The sequence below is a fragment of the Carcharodon carcharias genome, chromosome 2 (assembly GCF_017639515.1).
Source record: "Carcharodon carcharias isolate sCarCar2 chromosome 2, sCarCar2.pri, whole genome shotgun sequence".
NCBI lineage: Eukaryota > Metazoa > Chordata > Chondrichthyes > Lamniformes > Lamnidae > Carcharodon > Carcharodon carcharias.
Window position 1 is genome coordinate 11,200,531 of NC_054468.1, and position 18,641 is coordinate 11,219,171.

General features: G+C 44.9%; 1 protein-coding gene across 2 annotated transcripts in view; it reads left to right on the forward strand.

The window, feature by feature from the left end:
* The first annotated feature begins 1,515 nt into the window (after positions 1-1,515).
* Positions 1,516-18,641, forward strand: part of fgf12a (fibroblast growth factor 12a) — a 169,531-nt gene continuing 152,405 nt past the window's right edge. Inside the window, exon 1 of one of the 2 annotated variants that reach the window (XM_041175394.1) lies at positions 1,516-2,014. In XM_041175394.1, the coding sequence (XP_041031328.1) occupies positions 1,816-2,014 (199 nt within the window). In that variant the 5' untranslated portion in view covers positions 1,516-1,815. Of the gene's footprint in view, positions 2,015-11,890; positions 11,935-18,641 lie in introns of those variants that run through there. The other variant, XM_041175396.1, reaches the window with a different exon arrangement.

Here is an 18,641-nt window from a genome sequence, read left to right on the forward strand (position 1 = left end):
ATATACTTGAGGATGGCGCATCCACAGCCCTCTGGTGGGATGAGTTGCAAAGATTCACAACCCTTTGAGTGAAGTTCGTGTGTGTGTTGTGTTGTGTGCATGTATCGTGTGCATGTTTGTCTCTGCATATCATGTGTGTCTGTGTACAGAGTATCTGTGTATGGTGTGTAGGAATATTCTGTGTGTATATTTCTGTATATGTGTGTCTGTACAGAGTATCTGTGTATGGTGTGTGGGTATATTGTGTGTGTATATTTCTGTATATGTGTGTCTGTACAGAGTATCTGTGTATGGTGTGTGGGTATATTGTGTGTGTATATTTCTGTATATGTGTGTCTGTACACTATATTGTGTGTCTCTATATTGTGTGTACAGTTTGTCTCTATGGTGTGTAGGTATATTGTGTGTATATATGTTTCTGTATAGGTTGTGTCTTTGTGTACACTGTGTATACTGTCTTTGTTGTCCACCCTGTACGTTGTGTGTCTCTGTGTACGGTATGATTCTGTTTTGTGTGTGTGTCTTTCTGTGTACAGTATGATTTTGTTTTGTGTGTGTATGTGTGTCTCTGTGTGCAGTACGATGTTGTACGTGTGTCAGTGTACACTATACTGTGTATGTGTGTCTGTGTGTGCAGTACGATGTTGTACGTGTGTCAGTGTACACTGTATATTGTGTATGTGTGTCTGTGTGCAGTATGATTCTATTGTGTGTGTGTGTGTGAATCTTTGTTACACTGTGAGATTTCTTGATAAAGCCGCAGTTCCTCTCTCTGCCTCTCTGTACTGCCTCTGTCCACAAGCTTCATCCAAATCTCACTCACGTACAATTGCGTAGTAGCTCGGCAAAGCTGCAAAAGCGACAGGAGCCGAAGCAGTCGGGAGCCTGAGAGTGGCCGAGTCCTGCACTCTTGGCTCCCCAGGGATGATGGGCTGTGGATTGAGCACCCCAACATGTTGAGCCGCCTTGAGACAGATGCCGGCACCTGGCGTCAAGTTGAAAACTGAGTTGTGCTTTTTTTTTTTGCCTTGCGTTGGTCCTTCCTTGTTTGGAGACGGCGATCTTGGGATTATAGCTGCTGGGAAGTGTTGTTGCTACGGAACCCGATGGTGCGAGAAGTTGCGAGTCCCACCAAGCCCCTGACCCGGAGATTAGTTTATTACCCCAGAGAGAGAGGCGCTGGCAACGAAGTGACTGTCACCCTGATGGACCAGCCTGCTCTCCAGCCAGGGTTTGATCTCGGGGTGCCATGCCAGAGGAGTAGCTGAGAGCAGAGGCAGACCCCCCAGACCTTCCCTTCAATGGACTGGGATTAGCAGCGACCTTTGCCTCTTAGACTTTTGGCAGAGAGAGAGAGAGAGAGAGAGAGTGTGTGTGTGTTCCTGTCCTGTCCTGTCCTGTCCCCTCGGATTGAAGGGAGGGAGGGGTGGGGGGTGGGGTTGCTGGTTTGCAGTTATTTATTTTTTTTGGAGCAGCCTCTGGGGTTTGAAGGGGAGGGTCCGAAGCTGGGCTCCTCCTGCCTTCCAGTGCCCCTTTCTCCAGGGGTTAGGGATGTCCCTGCTCCCCGGGGTTCGAGCCTTGGCTCCGCATTCCGCTCACGGGTCTGACTCGCTCCCTGCTCCCGGCTGGCATTGGCTTTGAGAGGGGAGCTTTATCTCCCCTGGGGGTTCTTTCTCTTTCTCGCTCTCGTGTGTGTGTGTGTGTGTGTGTGTGTGTGTGTGCGTGTGGTGTTTTTTTTGGGGGGGGGGTGTTTTTCAGTACTCCCCTCTCTCCCCCTCCCTCTCCCCTGGTGAATGCTGCTCTCCAGCCTAGGGTATGGCAGCGGCTCTTGCCAGCTCCCTCATCCGGCAGAAGCGGCAGGCGAGAGAGAACAACACTGACCGCCTGTCCGCCACCAAGCGCAGGAGCAGCCCCAGTAAAGCCAAGAAATCCTTGTGCGAGAGGCACGGACTCGGAGTTTTCTCCAAAGTCAGGTTCTGTAGCGGCAAAAAGAGACCAGTCAGGAAGAGAACAGGTTAGTGTTAACCCTTACTCTCTGCTCCTTGGCAGCCGGCCCCTTTAACATGTGTTAGAGATTCCAGTGTGAATTTCCAGCCTGAACTCTGGGAAGACTTTGGAAGATTTTGCAGGGAACAATCTGCAAAATGTATCTGTTGACCTCCCCAAGCTAGTTAATGATCAGTGTGTGTGTGTGAGAGAGGGGAGGGTGAGAGTGTGGTACAGTATTCGCTGTAAACACAGGCAGCAGTACATGCACATGCGGGAGGTGTGTGTTCATAAAGGGAGGTGTCTACCATTGCGGGCTGGAACGATCTCTCTCTCTCTCACAATCATACACACAGCCTCTCTCACACACACACTCTCTATCTCTCTCTCACACACACCCTCACTCACACACATCCTCTCTCTCACACACACCCTCTCTCTCTCTCACACACACACTCTCTCTCACACACACACTCTCTCTCTCTCACACACACACTCTCTCTCTCTCTCACACACACTCTCTATCTCTCTCTCACACACACCCTCACACACACATCCTCTCTCACACACAAACTCACACACACCCTCTCTCTCTCTCACACACACACACACACACACACACTCTCTCTCTCTTTCTCTCACACACACACACCCTCTCTCACACACACACACTCTCTCTCTCTCTCCCACACACTCACACACACACACTCTCTCACACACATACACACTTTCTCTCTCTTCTCTCTCTCTCTCACACACACCCTCTCTCACACACACACACACTCTCTCTCCCACACACACCCTCTCTCACACACACACACACACTCTCTCTCTCTCTCTCTCTCTCCCACACACACCCTTTCTCACACACACACACACTCTCTCTTCATCCTCTCTCACACACACACACACACTCTCTCTCTCTCTCTCCCACACACTCACACACAGTCCAGCCCCCGCCGTGCACAGTGCCTTCTACCCTCAGCTCTCATGTGGGCTGCAGTGAGATCAGGATTTAATCCCAGCAGTCAGGAATGCATGGCGACCATCACCTTGCCCCCATGTTTGTATTGTGTGCTTTATAGAGTCTCACCTGGCCCACTTGTGCCTTTTTCTATGTCCAATATGGCATCAGAAACTTGTGCGTTATTCAGATTGCCGTGTGTGTTTTATGGATATTAGAATCCAGCTTGTGTGTTTAATTTTTATGGCTCATGCTTTGCATGATGGCCATTGTATACATTTAAATTGGGGACCGGGGTGGGTGGCGGAGAGAGGTGGATGAGAATTGGAGGATAGAAGAACTTGCATGATGTGTTTGCACAGCCACCAGGAATGTCTGATTGCCATTGCTCGGGAGGGGACATGCTGACTGCCAACGCTTTGGGCAAGAGTTGCTTGCAGATGCTGACTTGTCAGTCCTCAGTTGCAAAGTTGTCCTATTGTTAGTGTGCAGAAGTTTAAACTTTGGTGCCATAAGGGCCAAGTTGGTGTTTATTTCTGTATGTGTACATGTGTGTGTGTGTGTGTGTGTGTGTGTGTGTGTGTGTGTGTGTGTGTACGTGTGTGTGTATGTGTGTGTGAATGCCATGATAGAAATATAAGTCCCATTCAATTTTGTACCATTTTTTCCTCTTACCCAGTTTTGCAGAAGGATGTGCATTTAGCTGCACCTATCTCGGCCCTTCCACTGTTTGAACCCCCGCCCTCACTTTCTTGCCTTAAAACCCCACACCCAGCAACTTCTGCTGATTTGGAATTTGATCCAGTTTCCTTTCTGAAAGTGTTGGCCCACAGCCTGGCTTTCATATTGCCTTTCTGTTGTTACCAAGGCATAATGCTGGATGCTGGAAACCTGGAATATAAACAGAAAATACTTGGAATACCCAGCAGGTCTGCCAGCAAATGTAGAGAGAAACAACGTTTCAGGCTAAGGACCATTTATTGGTCTTTCATTAACATGGAACCATGTATCATCCACCTGAAACGTTAAGTGCTTTTTCTCCGCAGATGCTGCCTAATCTTTATGCTGTTTCCTACTTCCACATTCAGGTAGTGGGTCTCACCTGGCGTAAAGCAGCTTCTTTAGCCTGACTACAGAATGGAAATCCAGCTTGGGTCCTGTTGAGAAGGGGGAGTTAGTATCAGTAGCGTGAATATAGGAATCTGAGTGTGATGGGTCTCTTTCCATCTACACTACAGATGTACTGCGTCTACAAGTAACTGTAATCTGCATCATTGAAGAATATTTTGCTGAGCCTAAATACTTTAATGGTGTAAAATTCTGATTTTCAGAAGAGGATGGAAGGATCTAGAGCCATGAGTCACTATTTAAAAATAAGGGGTTGCCTGTTTAAAACAGAGATGAGGCAAAACTGTTTTCACTCAGAGGATTGCGAGTCTTTGGAACTCTCTTCCTGAAAAGGCATTGGAAGCAGAGTCTATTTTTAAGGCAGAGGTGGATAAATTCTTGGTAAGCAAGGGGGTGATAGGTTATGGGGGGTAGGCGGGATGCAGATTTCAGGTTACTACCAGATCAGCCATGATCTTATTAAATGGCGGAGCAGGCTCGAGGGGCTGAATGGCCTACTCCTGCTCCTTGTTCATATGTAATGTGCTTCACAGGAGGGTAATCAGACAAAAATTTGCATTGAGCCACATATTATGTCAAGCGACCTAAAGCTTAGCCAAAGAGGTTGGTTGTACGGAGTGTCTTAAAGGAGGAAAGGTAGAGAGGGAAAGAGGTTTTTAGGGGAAATTCCAGACAGCTAAAGGCATGGCCAATGGTGGGATGAAGGAAATTGGTTTGGGCAAGAGGCCAGAGTTAAAAGAACTTGGGTTCCTTGGAGGAGGTTACAGAGAGGAAGAGGGGTAAGCCCATGGAACCATTTGAAAATCGGATGAGAATTTTAAAATTGAGCCATTGCCAGTCTGGGAACCAATGTAGGTCAGTGGACACAGGGGATGTACGGTGTTAGGATACAGACAGAGGAGTTTTAGACGTTTACAGAGGGTGGAAGATGAGAGGCCGGCCAGGAGAGCGTTGGAATAGTCGAATGTGGAGAAGGAAATGTAGGGAACCACCGTGGACCCATGGGCAAGAACATTCACAAAGGTGGTGCTGGATTGAGGGAAGTGGTCTCGAGGAAATGAATGCGTGAAGCAGATTGCCCACTGATCCCACATTGCTGCATTAAAACCCCTAGTGTGAACTGTGTCTGACTGTAAAAGAGAGGGGTGCACACTGGATCTGAACTGTAACAATATACAGTGGACCAGCAGCCTGTAAGTGTTCAGTATAATTGTGAATGCAAGGGCTGTTCATGCTACAGTGTACACCCTCCTAGATCAGAAGTGACATTTATCGCTGTGTAAATTATGAATGTTGCAGTGAAGTTTAGATTTGGTTGATAACATTCCAAATGTACTGAAAGAGCTTCCTTTTCACCACCTCAGGATGCCCAAAAGCGCTTCACAGCCAATGAAGTACTCTTGCAGTGTGGTCATTGTTGTAACGTAGGAAATGTGGAAGCCAATTTGTGCATGGCAACATTCCACAAACGGCAGTGATAGGATTGATCAAATTGTGCTTTTTAAAATGATATTGGTTGAGGGATAACTGTCCAGGGCAGTGTGGAGAACTCCCCTGTTCTATTTTGAGATCTTTGATGTCCAGCTCATATAAATAGGCACATACTATATGTTGTGTACCTTTTGTTAAAAATTGTTGCTGATATTCTGAAACCAGATTCCTGTACCACATGGGACAAGAAGAGAGAGAGAGAGAGGGAGGGAGGGATGGTCACCAAAGGTCAGATGACTCTGCCCCCTCTCTTGTCTATGCTCAAGCAGATCTCCCTGGACATCACTCAGGAGCAAGAAACGTGCTGATTCTCGCCGTGTCCACCTTTCCACTGTAGCTGTCCATGAGACCAGCTGACTCCACACAAACCAGGAGCCAGTCCCAAGGCCATCGTAGCTTGAAGAACTGAGTTGTTGGTTTATCTAGCAGAGAAATCGAGACAGCCTTCTCTTGAAGCTCTCATGAAAACCCCGTCTAACACCCAGGGTCAGGCTGACATGGGCAATCTGGCATCAGTTGGCATCTGTTTCTAATTTTAGGGGAGACAATGGCACAGTAGTGTATTGACACTGGACCAGTAATCCAGAGACCCAGGGTTCGAATCTCACCACAGCAGATGGTGGAATTTGAATTCAATAAAAATCTGGAATTAAAAGTCTAATGATGACCATGAAACCATTGTCAACTGTTGTAAAAACCCCATCTGGTTCACTAATGTCCTTTAGGGAAGGAAATCTGCTGTCCTTACCTGGTCTGGTCTACATGGGACTCCAGACCCACAGCAACATGGTTGATCCTTAAATGCCCTCTGAACGCCCACATCCCATGAATGAATTTAAAAAAAAGAGTGAAATGGGACATTTAGGCTGGAGCAGTTAAACCCCTTGATTCCCTCCATCTCACCCTTTGTTCCGGTTTTGCTTCACTTTCCTGGGTTTCCAGGAAGGAGGAATGTTAAATGTGAAGTATACGCTGATGCCCAAGCTTTCTATACTGGACTGGGGATTGGCTGTGTTTGTCTTGCTGTCTATTTACTTTCAGGGCTAACCCTGGGAATAAATGAAGACAGATTATTCACATTTTTATGAATTCACCTTACCACATGCTACTCTTTTCTTGGCTGATGTCCCATTATAGCTCTCAGAATAGACCATCCCTCTGAAGACACGACACCATTTTTCAATTTAAGTAAAAATGGTTTTAAGACAGAACTCAGCCAGACCAGGAACAGACAGTACCACTCATATTCATAGTTAAGAGTTCCTTTTTTTTAAAAAAAAATGATTATATAGGTGATTCTTGTTTGACACTGTGTGCTAGTGTCTTAATGTCCTCAAAAGCAGCCTAACAAACATTCAGAAGAAGGCTCGATGCCTTCTCCGGGAATTGGGGAGAGTCCTGTCGGAGGCCACATTATCCCAAGGACAGATTGGAATGAATTGGCGAAGAGGCAGAAAAAAGAAACTGTGATTTAACACAGGATACCGTGTTAGGGTTGACTTTCGATGTGATTTTTAAAAAATTCATTCACGGGATGTGGGTGCCGCTGGCTGGGCCAGCATTTATTGCCCATCCTTGGTTGCCCTTGAGAAGGTGGTGCTGCTTTCTTGAGCCGCTGCAGTCCATGTGGTGTAGGTACACCCACAGTGCTGTTAGGGAGGGAGTTCCAGGATTTTGACCGAGTGGCAGTGAAGGAACGGCAATATAATTCCAAATCAGGATGATGAGTGACTTGGAGGGGAACCTCTAGGTGGCGGTGTTCCCATGTGTCTGCTGCCCTTGTCCTTCTAGACAATCGTGGCCGTGGGTTTGGAAGGTGCTGTCTAAGGAGCCTTGGTGAATTCCTGCAGTGCATCTTGTAGATGGTACACACTGCTACTATTGTGCATCGGTGGTGGAGGGAGTGAATGTTTGTGGATGTGGTGCCAATCAAGTGGGCTGCTTTGTCTTGGACGGTGTCAACCTTCTTGAGTCTTGTAGGAGCTGCACTCATCCAGGCAAATGTAGAGTATTCCAACACACTCCTGACTTGTGCCTTATGGATGGTGGACAGGCTTTGGGCAGTCAGGAGGCGAGATACTGAGCGCAGGATTTCTAGCCTCTGACCTGCTCTTGTAGCTACACTATTTATATGGCCAGTCCAGTTCAGTTTCTGATCAATGGTAACCCCCAGGATGTTGATAGTGGAGGATTCAGTGATAGTAATGCCATTGAACATCAAGGTACGATGGTTGGATTCTCTCTTGCTGGAGATGGTCATTGCCTGATACTTGTGTGGTGTGAATGTTACTTGTCACTTGTCAGCCCAAGCCTGGATATTGTCCAGGTCTTACTGTATTTGGACATGGACTGCTTCAGTATCTGAGGAGTCGTGAATGGTGCTGAACATCATGCAATCATCAGCGAACATCCCCACTCCTGACCTTATGATGGAAGGAAGGTCATTGATGAAGCAGCTGAAGATGGTTGGGCCGAGGACACCACCCTGAGGAACTCCTGCAGTGATGTCCTGGAGCTGAGATGACTGACCTCCAACAATCACAACCATCTTCCTTTATGCTTGGTATGACTCTGACCAGCAGAGAGTTTTCCCCCTGATTCCCATTGACTCCAGTTTTGCTGTGGATCCTTGATCTCACACTCAGTCAAATGCAGCCTTGATGTCAAGGGCAGTCACTCTCACCTCCGGTGAGTTCACTCGGGGTTCACTGTCCCTGTGATTGGTAGAGATGGCACTTCTTGCTTTTAATCCTTCAATCAATTGAACCATCCCGCTGTAAAATGTGATCTTTTGTCATCCCTGCAGTGCAATCCACTAGTTAAGTTGATCCAGATCCTGGAAATGTTCTTAATCCGCTTTTTCCATTTTAAGTCACTTCTAATCACTAAAAGGTGCCTGAGAGGAAAATGTCTTCTGCCTAAATTGAGGTGGACTTTTAAAATCCGGGAATCTGCCTCTCCCAAGAGATCATCTAGCCTTGGGTAGGGAGGGGAGTGTATATATTGTGATGCACAAGGAATAAGTATTTTGTGGGTCATGCAAGATGGACAACTGGGTCTCCCTTGCACTTCATTGTCCTATGTTCATATGTTTACTTGTCCTTGGCTGGTCTAGTTCCAGAGTGCTGGTGTTGTTTGCCATTTACGGCTCAGGATCTTGTGTTTTTCCGTTAACGTTCCCCATATTGTCCAGAGAATTTTCATTCCAGTTGATCAATTCCGTGATCATCAGCTGCCTTTAAAAGTGTTTGGTTTGAAACTTCATCAGGGACCCAGTCTATATGAGCTGGGATGACTTTGGAATTTAACTTTACCACCTTCTTGAAGAATTCCTGCAGTTTGGATGGAGTTGCTTGCTAGATTGAGTGACTGAGTTATCACCTGCCATATGTTCTGCAGAGGGTGCTGAATCCACAATGGTGCAAGACTTGCTGGTGTCACAACCATTAATCTTGAGTGTTGACAAAGGTGAGATTTCTCCAAAACTTTGCCGCCAGGAAATTGACGGCTGGGACCTTGTCAGTGGAATGAGTGATGATTCCCACCATTTGGTAATATGGGGCAAACACATGGGAGTAATCCTGAAACTTGCTGAGGGGAGGTTCGAAGGATGCTGAAGCAGTATTTTGGATCTTCGTTACTGAATGCTGCCTCATTGCCTGAGGTGTATTAACCAGCTCCCTTAAACTGCTCAAGCAATGCTCTCCAAACTTCTGAGAGCTCTTGTTTTTGGGGAAAACAGAAGTAAACACTCTACAATTACTATTGATGATCATTAGCTGATCATTTGCTAATGCATTTGTTTATCTTAAAATGACTAGGACCCCTTCTGAAGTATAGGACACTTCATGAGGGTATTGTGTCCAATTCTGTGCAACGCGTTTTAGAAAGGATGTCAAGCCCTTGGAGAGGGTAGAGAGGAGATTTACTTAAATGGTACCAAGAATTAAGGACTGCAGGTATATGGAGAGGCTAAAGTAGCTGGGATTGATCTCCCTGTAGCAGTAAAAAATGAGAGATTCAATACAGGTGTTCAAAATGATGATGAAGGTAGGGAGAATATGTTTGTACTGGCAAGAGGGTCAGTAACCAGAGGACATGGGGTTTATGATAATTGGCAAAAGAACCAGAGGGGAGATGGGAGATGTTTGTAGCGAATTGTTAAGATCAATAATACGCAGCCTACAAGCAGACTCAATAGTAACTTACAGAAGTGGAATTGGATAAATACTTGAATAGGAAAAGCTTGTTGGGTGGGGGGGGGGGGGAGTGGGACTAATTAATGAGCACTTTTAAAGAGCCAGCACAGGCTGAACTGCCATCTTCTGGGCAGTATTATTTTATGATTCTACATCAAGGCAATTGCAGTCCTAAGGCAAAATATTGCCTGCACAAAATTAAAACTGAATTTGAATGTACCAATACTTAAGCTAACAGTCAATTATGTTTCTTCAGCCAGACTGATTCCAAACAGAAAATGCTGCAAATACTCAGCAGGTCAGGCAGCTCCTGTAGAGAGAGAAACCGTGTTAACATTTTAGGTCGATGACTTTTTGTCAGAGCTCTCATCTTCCTCCCTTCCTGTCTCTGCCACCTTCTCCAACCGCCACAACCCCTCAAAGGAGGGGGCATTGCCCTAATCCTGGCTTCCCCGTTTTGCAATGTTCTACCATGCCTTCACCTACCTGAGCACAGGCTCTGGATTGGTCTCCCTGCCTCTCTCTCCCCTCCTTTAAGACATTCCTTAAATCCCACTTCTTTGATCAAGCTTTGTCACCTACCCTAATATCTCCTTATGTGGCCCAGTGTCAAAGTTTGTTTTATAATGCTCCCATGAAGTGCTTTGGGGCATTTTATTGCGTTAAGGGTGCTATATAAATACAAATTGTTGTTGTTTTCAAAGTGCTGACACAGACAGGATGGGTTGAGTTGCCTCTTCCTCTGCTGGGTAATTTTCACATTCTATGTTCAGTACATCTCCCTGGATTAAATTGAAATTTGATTGTGACTTTAACTTAAACGCCCACCCACAAGTGGAACGGTTTCACAGCCTGTCCAACCTAACGCTCCAAATAGATTGGGCGGGTTATAAAACTGCTGTCCAGTCTGAACCTGTCCCTGTTCCCCCTGGGTTAAAACTGGGGCTTGGTACCAAAGATGACAAAAAAACCTTTTCCAAAAGCAAAGTAAATGTTACTGAAGTTTGAAGACACAGTAGACCTGAAATTATTGCCACCTCGACTTGCTTGATAAAAATTGTGTTAAAGTTGCTGTCCTTTTCCCTGAGCAGCTATATCCTCCATTTCAGTGCAAGCAGTTGTCTGTTACTGTGACACATCGGCTGTGCGCACAGTATTTAGACACCCTCTGCTGACAAGCAATTTGCTTAATCTGAGTGAGCAGCACAGTCTGCACTTGTTTTTTACCCTGTGGTGTTATTACAAGTCTCCTCTTATAAATCAGTCTCCGTATTTTCACCAATCTTACTTAGACACATTCTAGATACAAATGCACTTGTGTGTCAACTGTATGTCTGTGGGTAGTGCAATTGCTGTTGTAATGTAGGAAATATGGCACGCAATTTGCGCACAGTAGTAATGAAGTAAATGATGTTGTTTGAGGGATAAATATTGGCCCCAGTATACTGGTAGAATCTGCTCTTCTACAGTTTAGTGGCTGTGGAATCTTTTATGTCCACCAGAGGAGACAGACAGGGTCTCTGTTTAATGTCTCATCCAAAGGGCAGCATCTCTGACAATGCAGCACTCACTCAAAGCTGTACTGGGAGTGTCAGCATGGATTAATTGCCCTAGTGTCCAAAACTGGGATTGGTAGAGGGCAAACTGTGATCAGATTGCCCTCTGATGGTCTATCTGTGCATTCTGATTTGTATTCTAGCTTCCCCTGTTGCATAATAGGGATCTCAGTGGATTCAAAGAGTTTCTCTGGGCCCTGCTGCAGTGTAATTCTGCAGAGTCCCTTCCTATTACTATCACATTCCACATTCAGAAAAACAGCACTGTTATAACCAAAATGGTTTGGGGATGATTCCCTTCTGTTGAAATTACAAAGTTGTTTTTACTGGCGTTAGTCTGTTCTGTTCTGTTAGTCTGTTCTGTAAAATTCGAGCTGCTCTTAACCTGAATTGTTTTTTTTTTATTGTGTATAACTGTTCATGACATTCTTGGATGCAAATCTGAAATTTTATTTTCTGCTTTATGTGCCAATGTTTATCATACAATGGGTTACCCACTCCACCATTCCTCTTTTTCGGTGTCCCTGTTTTAGGAATGAATCTAATTTAGAGTTTAGAAGCAAGAAGGGCCTGATCACGCTACTTGGGGTGTTCTAACAAGCTCCAAATGGTAAGAAAAAGATAGAGGAACAAATCTCCAGGGAAAACACAGAGATATGCAAGAATGATAGTGTGGTGATATTCGAGGGTTTTAATCATCCAAACATTCATTGGGATACACTTCGAGTAAAGTCTTAAGGAGGGGAAAGAATTTCTAAAATGTGTTTAGGAGAACTTCCTTGACCAGTATGTTCTCGGTCCAACTAGGGAGGAGGCATTGCTGGGTCTGTTGCAGGGAACAAGGTGGGCAAGGTGTCTTTGGGGGAGCACTTAGGTAAGAGTGATCATCATATCATGAGGTTTAGATTAGTAATGGAGAAGATCAAGGAACAGTCTAATAGAGAACATCTAGATTGGAAGAAGGCTAATTTTGGAAGAAGGGATGAGAGGGGATCTAGCCAGGGTAAAATACAACCAAAGACTGACAAGAAAAACTGTGATGGAACAATGGGTTATCTTTAAGCAGGTGATGTTTCAGGTACAAACTAGGCAGGAGGAATGGGAGCCAAAACCCAGTGCTCCTTGGATACCAAGGTAAATAGAGAATATGATGAAACAAAAAAAGAGTGTATGATGCATGTCAGCTAAATTCTTCAAGCAAAAACCAGGCCAAATACAATAGGTTGAGAGGGGAGGGGAAGACTGACAAAGAGGGGGTGATGGTGACATAGTGACAACATCACTGGACTAGTAATCCAGAGGCCCAGGCTCTGGGGATATGGGTTCAAATCGCACCACAGCAGCTGGTGGAATTTAAATTCAATGAATAAATCTGGAATATAAAGCTAGTCTCAATAATGGTGAATATGACAACTATCATCGATTGTTGCAAAAACCCATGTGGCTCACTAATGTCCTTTTTAAGGAAGGAAATCTGCCACCCTTACCTGGTCTGCCCTACACAACATTGTGGTTAATATTGCCCTCTAAAAATGGCTTAGCAAGCCATTCAGTTCATGGGCACCAAATGCTGACCTTGCTGCGACACCCACATCCTGTGAAAGAATAAAGAGAAAAAGAGAGCATGTGAAAATAGAATGGCAGCTAATATATAAAACAGAACCCTGAAAATCTACAACCAGCATTTAAATAGTAAATGGGCAGGAGGGGATAGAGTGATCATATTAGAGACAAAAAGGGTTATATATTCATAGAGGCACAGGGCAAGGTTAGAATACTTAATCAGCACTTAGCATCCTTGTCCTTATTACTTACAGACAAAATGTTGGTAGAAGTGGAGATGGTAGGGGTAATGGGTGCGATGAAAAATGTACTGGAAAGGCTGGCTACGCTTAGAGTGGATAAGTTGCCTGGTCCAGTTGGCTTGCAGTGCAGGTTGCTGAAGGGAGTGGGGATAGGGGATAACTGATGGGTTTGCCATAACCTTCCAATCTTCCCTAGTTTCGGGGGAGGGTGCGACACAATTCAGAGCAGCAAATGTTAGAGCATTATTCAAGAAAGGGTATAAAGACATTCCTAATAACGACTATACAGACCAGTCAATATAACATCAGTGGTGGGTGAGGTTTTAGAAACAATAATTGGGGGGAAAAAAATCAATAGGCACTTGGAGAGGTTTGAACTAATTAAGGAGAGTCAACACTGATTTGTAGGAGGCTGTTTTTGCTTGAGTAATTGAATTTTCTGATGAAGTAACAGAAAAGCTTGATGAAGGGAAGGCAATAGATGTCATTCATATGGATTTTAAGTAAATATTTGACTAAGTAGCACATAAATGACTTGTTAAATTGAGGTTCCTGGAGTAGGAGTGACAGCTTGGATTTAAAAAAAGGCTTAAGATCAGAAAGCAGTAAGTCGTGATAAGTGGTTCTTTTCAGCCTGGAGGATGTAGACGGTGCTGTTCCCCAAGGGTCAGTGCTAGGATCACTGCTTTATTCTGTATGAGTTGGATATTGCTGTTCCAATACAGCTGCAACATGGGCATCGACCCAACAATGTGGAGAATTACCCAGTTATGTCCTGTCCTCCAAAAGCAGGACAAATCCAATCCAGCCAATTACTGCCCCATTAGCCTCCTCGATCATCAGCAAAGTGATGGATGGTGTCGTCGACTGTGCTATCAAGTGGCACTTACATAGTTTGGGTTTCACCAGGACTGCTCAGCTCCTGACCTCTTCGCCTTGGTCCAAACATGGACAAAAGGGCTGAACTCCAGAGGTGAGGTGAGAGTGACTGCCCTTGACACCAAGGCAGCATGTGACCAAGTGTGGCATCAAGAAGCCCTAACAAAATGAGTCAGTAGGAATCAGGGTGAAAACTCGCCACTGGTCGAAGTCATACCTAGCACAAAGGAAGATGGTTGTGGTTATTGGAGGTGAATCATCTCAGTCCCAAGACATCACTGCAGGAGTTCCTTAGGGTAGTGTCCTAGGCCCAACATTAGCTACTTTGTCAATGACCTTCCTTCCATCATAAGGTCAAATGTGGGGTTGTTCATTGATGATTGCACAATGTTCAGCACCATTTGTGACTCCTCAGATACCGAAGCAGTCCATGTCCAAATGCAGCAAGACCTGGACAATATCCAGGCTTGGGCCGAGAAGTGGCAAGTTGCATTCATACTAGTGAGTGTCAGACAATGACAATCTCCAACAAGAGAAAATCTAACCAAGTCCTCTTGACATTCAACAGAATTACCATCACTGAATCCCCCATTATCAACATCCTCGAGTTACCATTGACCAAAAGCTGAACTGGACTAGCCATAGTGGCTATAAGAGCAGGTCAGAGGCTGGGAATTCTGCAGCGAGTAACTCGCCTCCTGACTCCCCAAAGCCTTCCCACCATCTACAAGGCACAAGTCAGCAGTGTGATGGAATGCTCTCCACTTGCTTGGATGCGTGCAGCTCTAAAAACATTCAAGGAGCTCAACACCATCCAATTCAAAGCAGCCCCACTTGATTGGCACCCCATCCATCACCTTCAACATCCACTCCCTCCACCGCTGATGCACAGTGGCAGCAGTGTGTACCATCTATAAGATGCACTGCAGCTACTCACCAAGGCTCATTTGACAGCACCTTCCACACCCACAACCTCTTCCACCTAGAAGGACGAGGGCAGCAGATAGATGGGAACACCTCCACCTGCAAGTTCCCCTCCAAGCCACTCATCATCTTGACTGTTCCTTCACTGTTGCTGGAAAATCCTGGAACTCACTTCAGAACATCACTGTGAGCATAACCTATACTCACAGGGTCTGCAGTGATTCAAGAAGGCAGCTCACCACCATTTTCTCAGGGGAAGTTAGGGATGGGCAATAAATGCTGGCCTAGCCCAGCGATGTCCACATCCTGTGAAGAAATCCAAAAAAGAACACAGAGTAAAATTTCAAAATTTGGCAATGATACCAAGCTTGGAGGTGTGGCAAACAGTGCAGATGATACCAATCAACTCCAAAGGGACATAGAAAGTTTGGCAGAATAGGCAGACAAGTGTCAGGTGGAACTAAATACAGAGATGTGTGAAGTGAAGCATTTTGGCAGAAGGGATAGGGAGCTGTAATATATACTTGAATGACACAGTTCCAAAGAGTGTCAGGGACCGGGTGATCTGGGGCTCTATCCTGTGCAGAGACCTTTGAAGCTGGCTGGAGATATTGTAAGACTATTTAGCAAAGTATGTGGGATTTTGGACTTCATAAATAGACATATTGAGTATAAAAGCAGGGAAGTTCTGCTGAACCTTATCAAGCTTGGGTTAGGCCTAAGTAAGGTATTGCACTCACTGTGGTCACCACAGTGTAGAAAGGATGTGAGGATCCCTGAGAGGGTGTAGAAGAGATTTGCCAGAATGGTTCCAGGGATCAGGGATTTAAGCTACAAGGTTAGGTTGAAGAAGCTAGGGCTGATCTTCATGGAACAAAGGAGATTGAGGGAAGATTTGACAGAGGTGCACAAGATTATAACAGGTTTAGGTAAGGTAGGCAAATGTTATAGACAAATAATAGAGGAGCTGAATATTATTTACAAGGAGAAAGACTGAAGAAAGCTGCAGCACAGAGGGATTTGGGGGTCCTCGTCCATGAATCCCAAAAAGCTAGCATACATGTTCAGCAGGTAATAGGGAAGGCAAATGGAATGTTGGCCTTTATTTCGAAGGGAATGGAATATAAAAATAGGGAAGTCTTGCTAAAACCATACAAGGCACTAGTTAGGCCACACCTAGAACAGTTTTGGTACTGACATTGGAGGCAGTCCAAAGAAGGTTCACTTGGTTGATCCTGGGTATGGAGGGATTTTCTTATGAGGAGAGGTTGAGTAGGTTGGGCCTGTACTCATTGGAGTTTAGAAGAATGAGAGGCAACCTTATTGAAACATATAAGATTCTTAGGGGGCTTGACAGGATAGATGCTGAGAGGTAGTTTTTCCTTGTGGGAGAGTCTAGGACCAGAGGGAATAATCTCAGAGTAAGGGGTTACCGACTTAAGACAGAGGAGGAGGAATTTCTTCTCTCAGAGGGTAGTCAATCTGTGGAATTCTTTACCACAGAGGGCCGTAGAGGCTGGGCCGTTAAGTATATTTAAGGCTGAGGTGGACAGATTTTTGATCAGTAGGACAATCAAGGGTTATGGGGAAAAGGCAGGAAAGTGGAGTTGAGGATTATCAGGTTAGTCATGATCTCATTGAATGGTGGAGCAGACTCGATGGGCCGAATGGCCTACTTCTGCTCCTACGTCTTAAGGTTGTTCCCATTAGCTGATGGTGCAAGGAATGGGGGACGTAGATTTAAGGCTTTGGGCGAGAGATGCAGGGGGTAGGTGAGGAAGAACCTTTTTTTGCAGTGAGTGGTAATGACCTGAAACTCCATGTCTATGAGGGTGATGGAAGTGGACACTGAGTGATTTCAAAAAGAAATTGGATGGGCATTTGAGAGAAATAAATTTCTAGGGCTATGGGTAAGGAGCAGGGGAATGGGACAGGTTGAATTGCTGTACAGAGAGCCAGCATGGACAGTGGGCCAAATGGCCTCAGTCTCTGGCCCTCACGATTCCAGTCTGGTGCTATGCTGGATGTGATTTGCCCTCATTGAGGTGCTGAGACCCAGTAATAACAATTAAACTAATTGTGGAAAATTTCATTTCTGCACCTTATCTAGGTTCAGTCTGTGTAATTGGAATATAACGGCACTGGTCTGAACCTCTATCGGCTAACATAAACTGCAGTGCTTATAAAGTATCTAACAAGCGCACACAGACTGACCTGGAATAGGCTTCTGTAACAGAGTGAAGCTTACAATCAACCATCAATCAATCATACTCTCTGCATCCGTTACGGCTTAAGCTGTCTATCTCCACGAAATGACCGATCCAACAGTAATCAGTTAGAAATCCTTTCTCAAGTGAACTTGAAGTTTTTAAAACTTTTTGCAGAATTTATAGGCACATTAGAAATTTCATGTCAAGGGAACCATGCTGGAGAGGCCTGTTTTAACGTGCAACATTACTGCAGCCCGACCTGATTATACCATGGTAAATTCAAATGCAATTATTGAAAAATGCACTGTAGCATGCTGAACTGTTTTTTGATCTATGTTATACAGAGGAAAATGGTAAGCTCATTTGTGTGTGGAAACAGCTATCCCTAAATGTCTCTGTCCATCCCACCAACACATGTCTTGCTATATATAAAACCAAACCTTATTCTTAACCTTGCTCTGTTACCAGATCACTGAATAAGATGGTCTCCCATTTGCCGTTTTAAAAATGACAGTACAGAGTGTTATATTAGATTATAGGACATATATTCGGTTATATCATGATTGCTGTCACAAGCTGAATATTTTTTCGGTATCTCTTTGTATTTTCACTTGCTGCTTGCCCCTGCCTCATGACCTGCCTTGCTCTCTATCTCTGTCCCTTTCTTGCTTTCTATCCCTGTCTTGTTAGTTGTTGTCTCTGTCACGCTGCCTGTCTTTGTCCCTGTCTGGCTGTTTGTAGCCTTGCATTATAAGGTCTTGGCCAGATCTGATCTGCAGTACTACTGCACAGGCCGGGGCATTGACCCGTTATCTCTCTGTCTTTGTGGACCCAGAGCGACCAATAAAGGTGATAATGAGGACCATTCTTCACAGTGATGATAAGTTTGAATCCTAGGGTTCATGAGTGCAAAAAATCAGGAAGCTAGGATTAAGAAAGGAATTGAGCAAAATTTCTGACCCAGGTGGTAAAATATTAAATTGTCTAATGAGTTGTTTATACAGTCAATGCAGACTGATTCTTCAGTAGACAGTGGGTTACAGCTGCTCTGTGCAGTCAGACACTAAAATATTTTAGTAGTAAGCAACCTAACAAAGGATTCATGAATTCTGAAGAGAAAGGTACTTTTTAAAGGGATTTACAGTGCAAAGCTCTGATGAGAACACACCTGGAATACCGCGAGCAGTTCTGGGCACCACACTTTGGAGAAGATATATTGGTCTTGGAGGGAGTGAAGTGTAGATTTATTGGAAAGATACCTGAGCTCCAAGGGTTAAATAATGAGGCGAGACTACGCAAACTAGGGTCGTATTCCGTGGAATTTAGAAGATTAAGTGGTGATTTGATTGAAGTTTTCAAGACATTAAAGGAGCTGATGGGGTAGATACTATTTCCGCTGGATGGGAAGTCTAGGACTAGGGGACAGAATCTAAAAAGTAGAGTCAGACCTTTGAGACAGGAGTGAAATTAGCAAACACATCCACACACAAAAGGTGGTA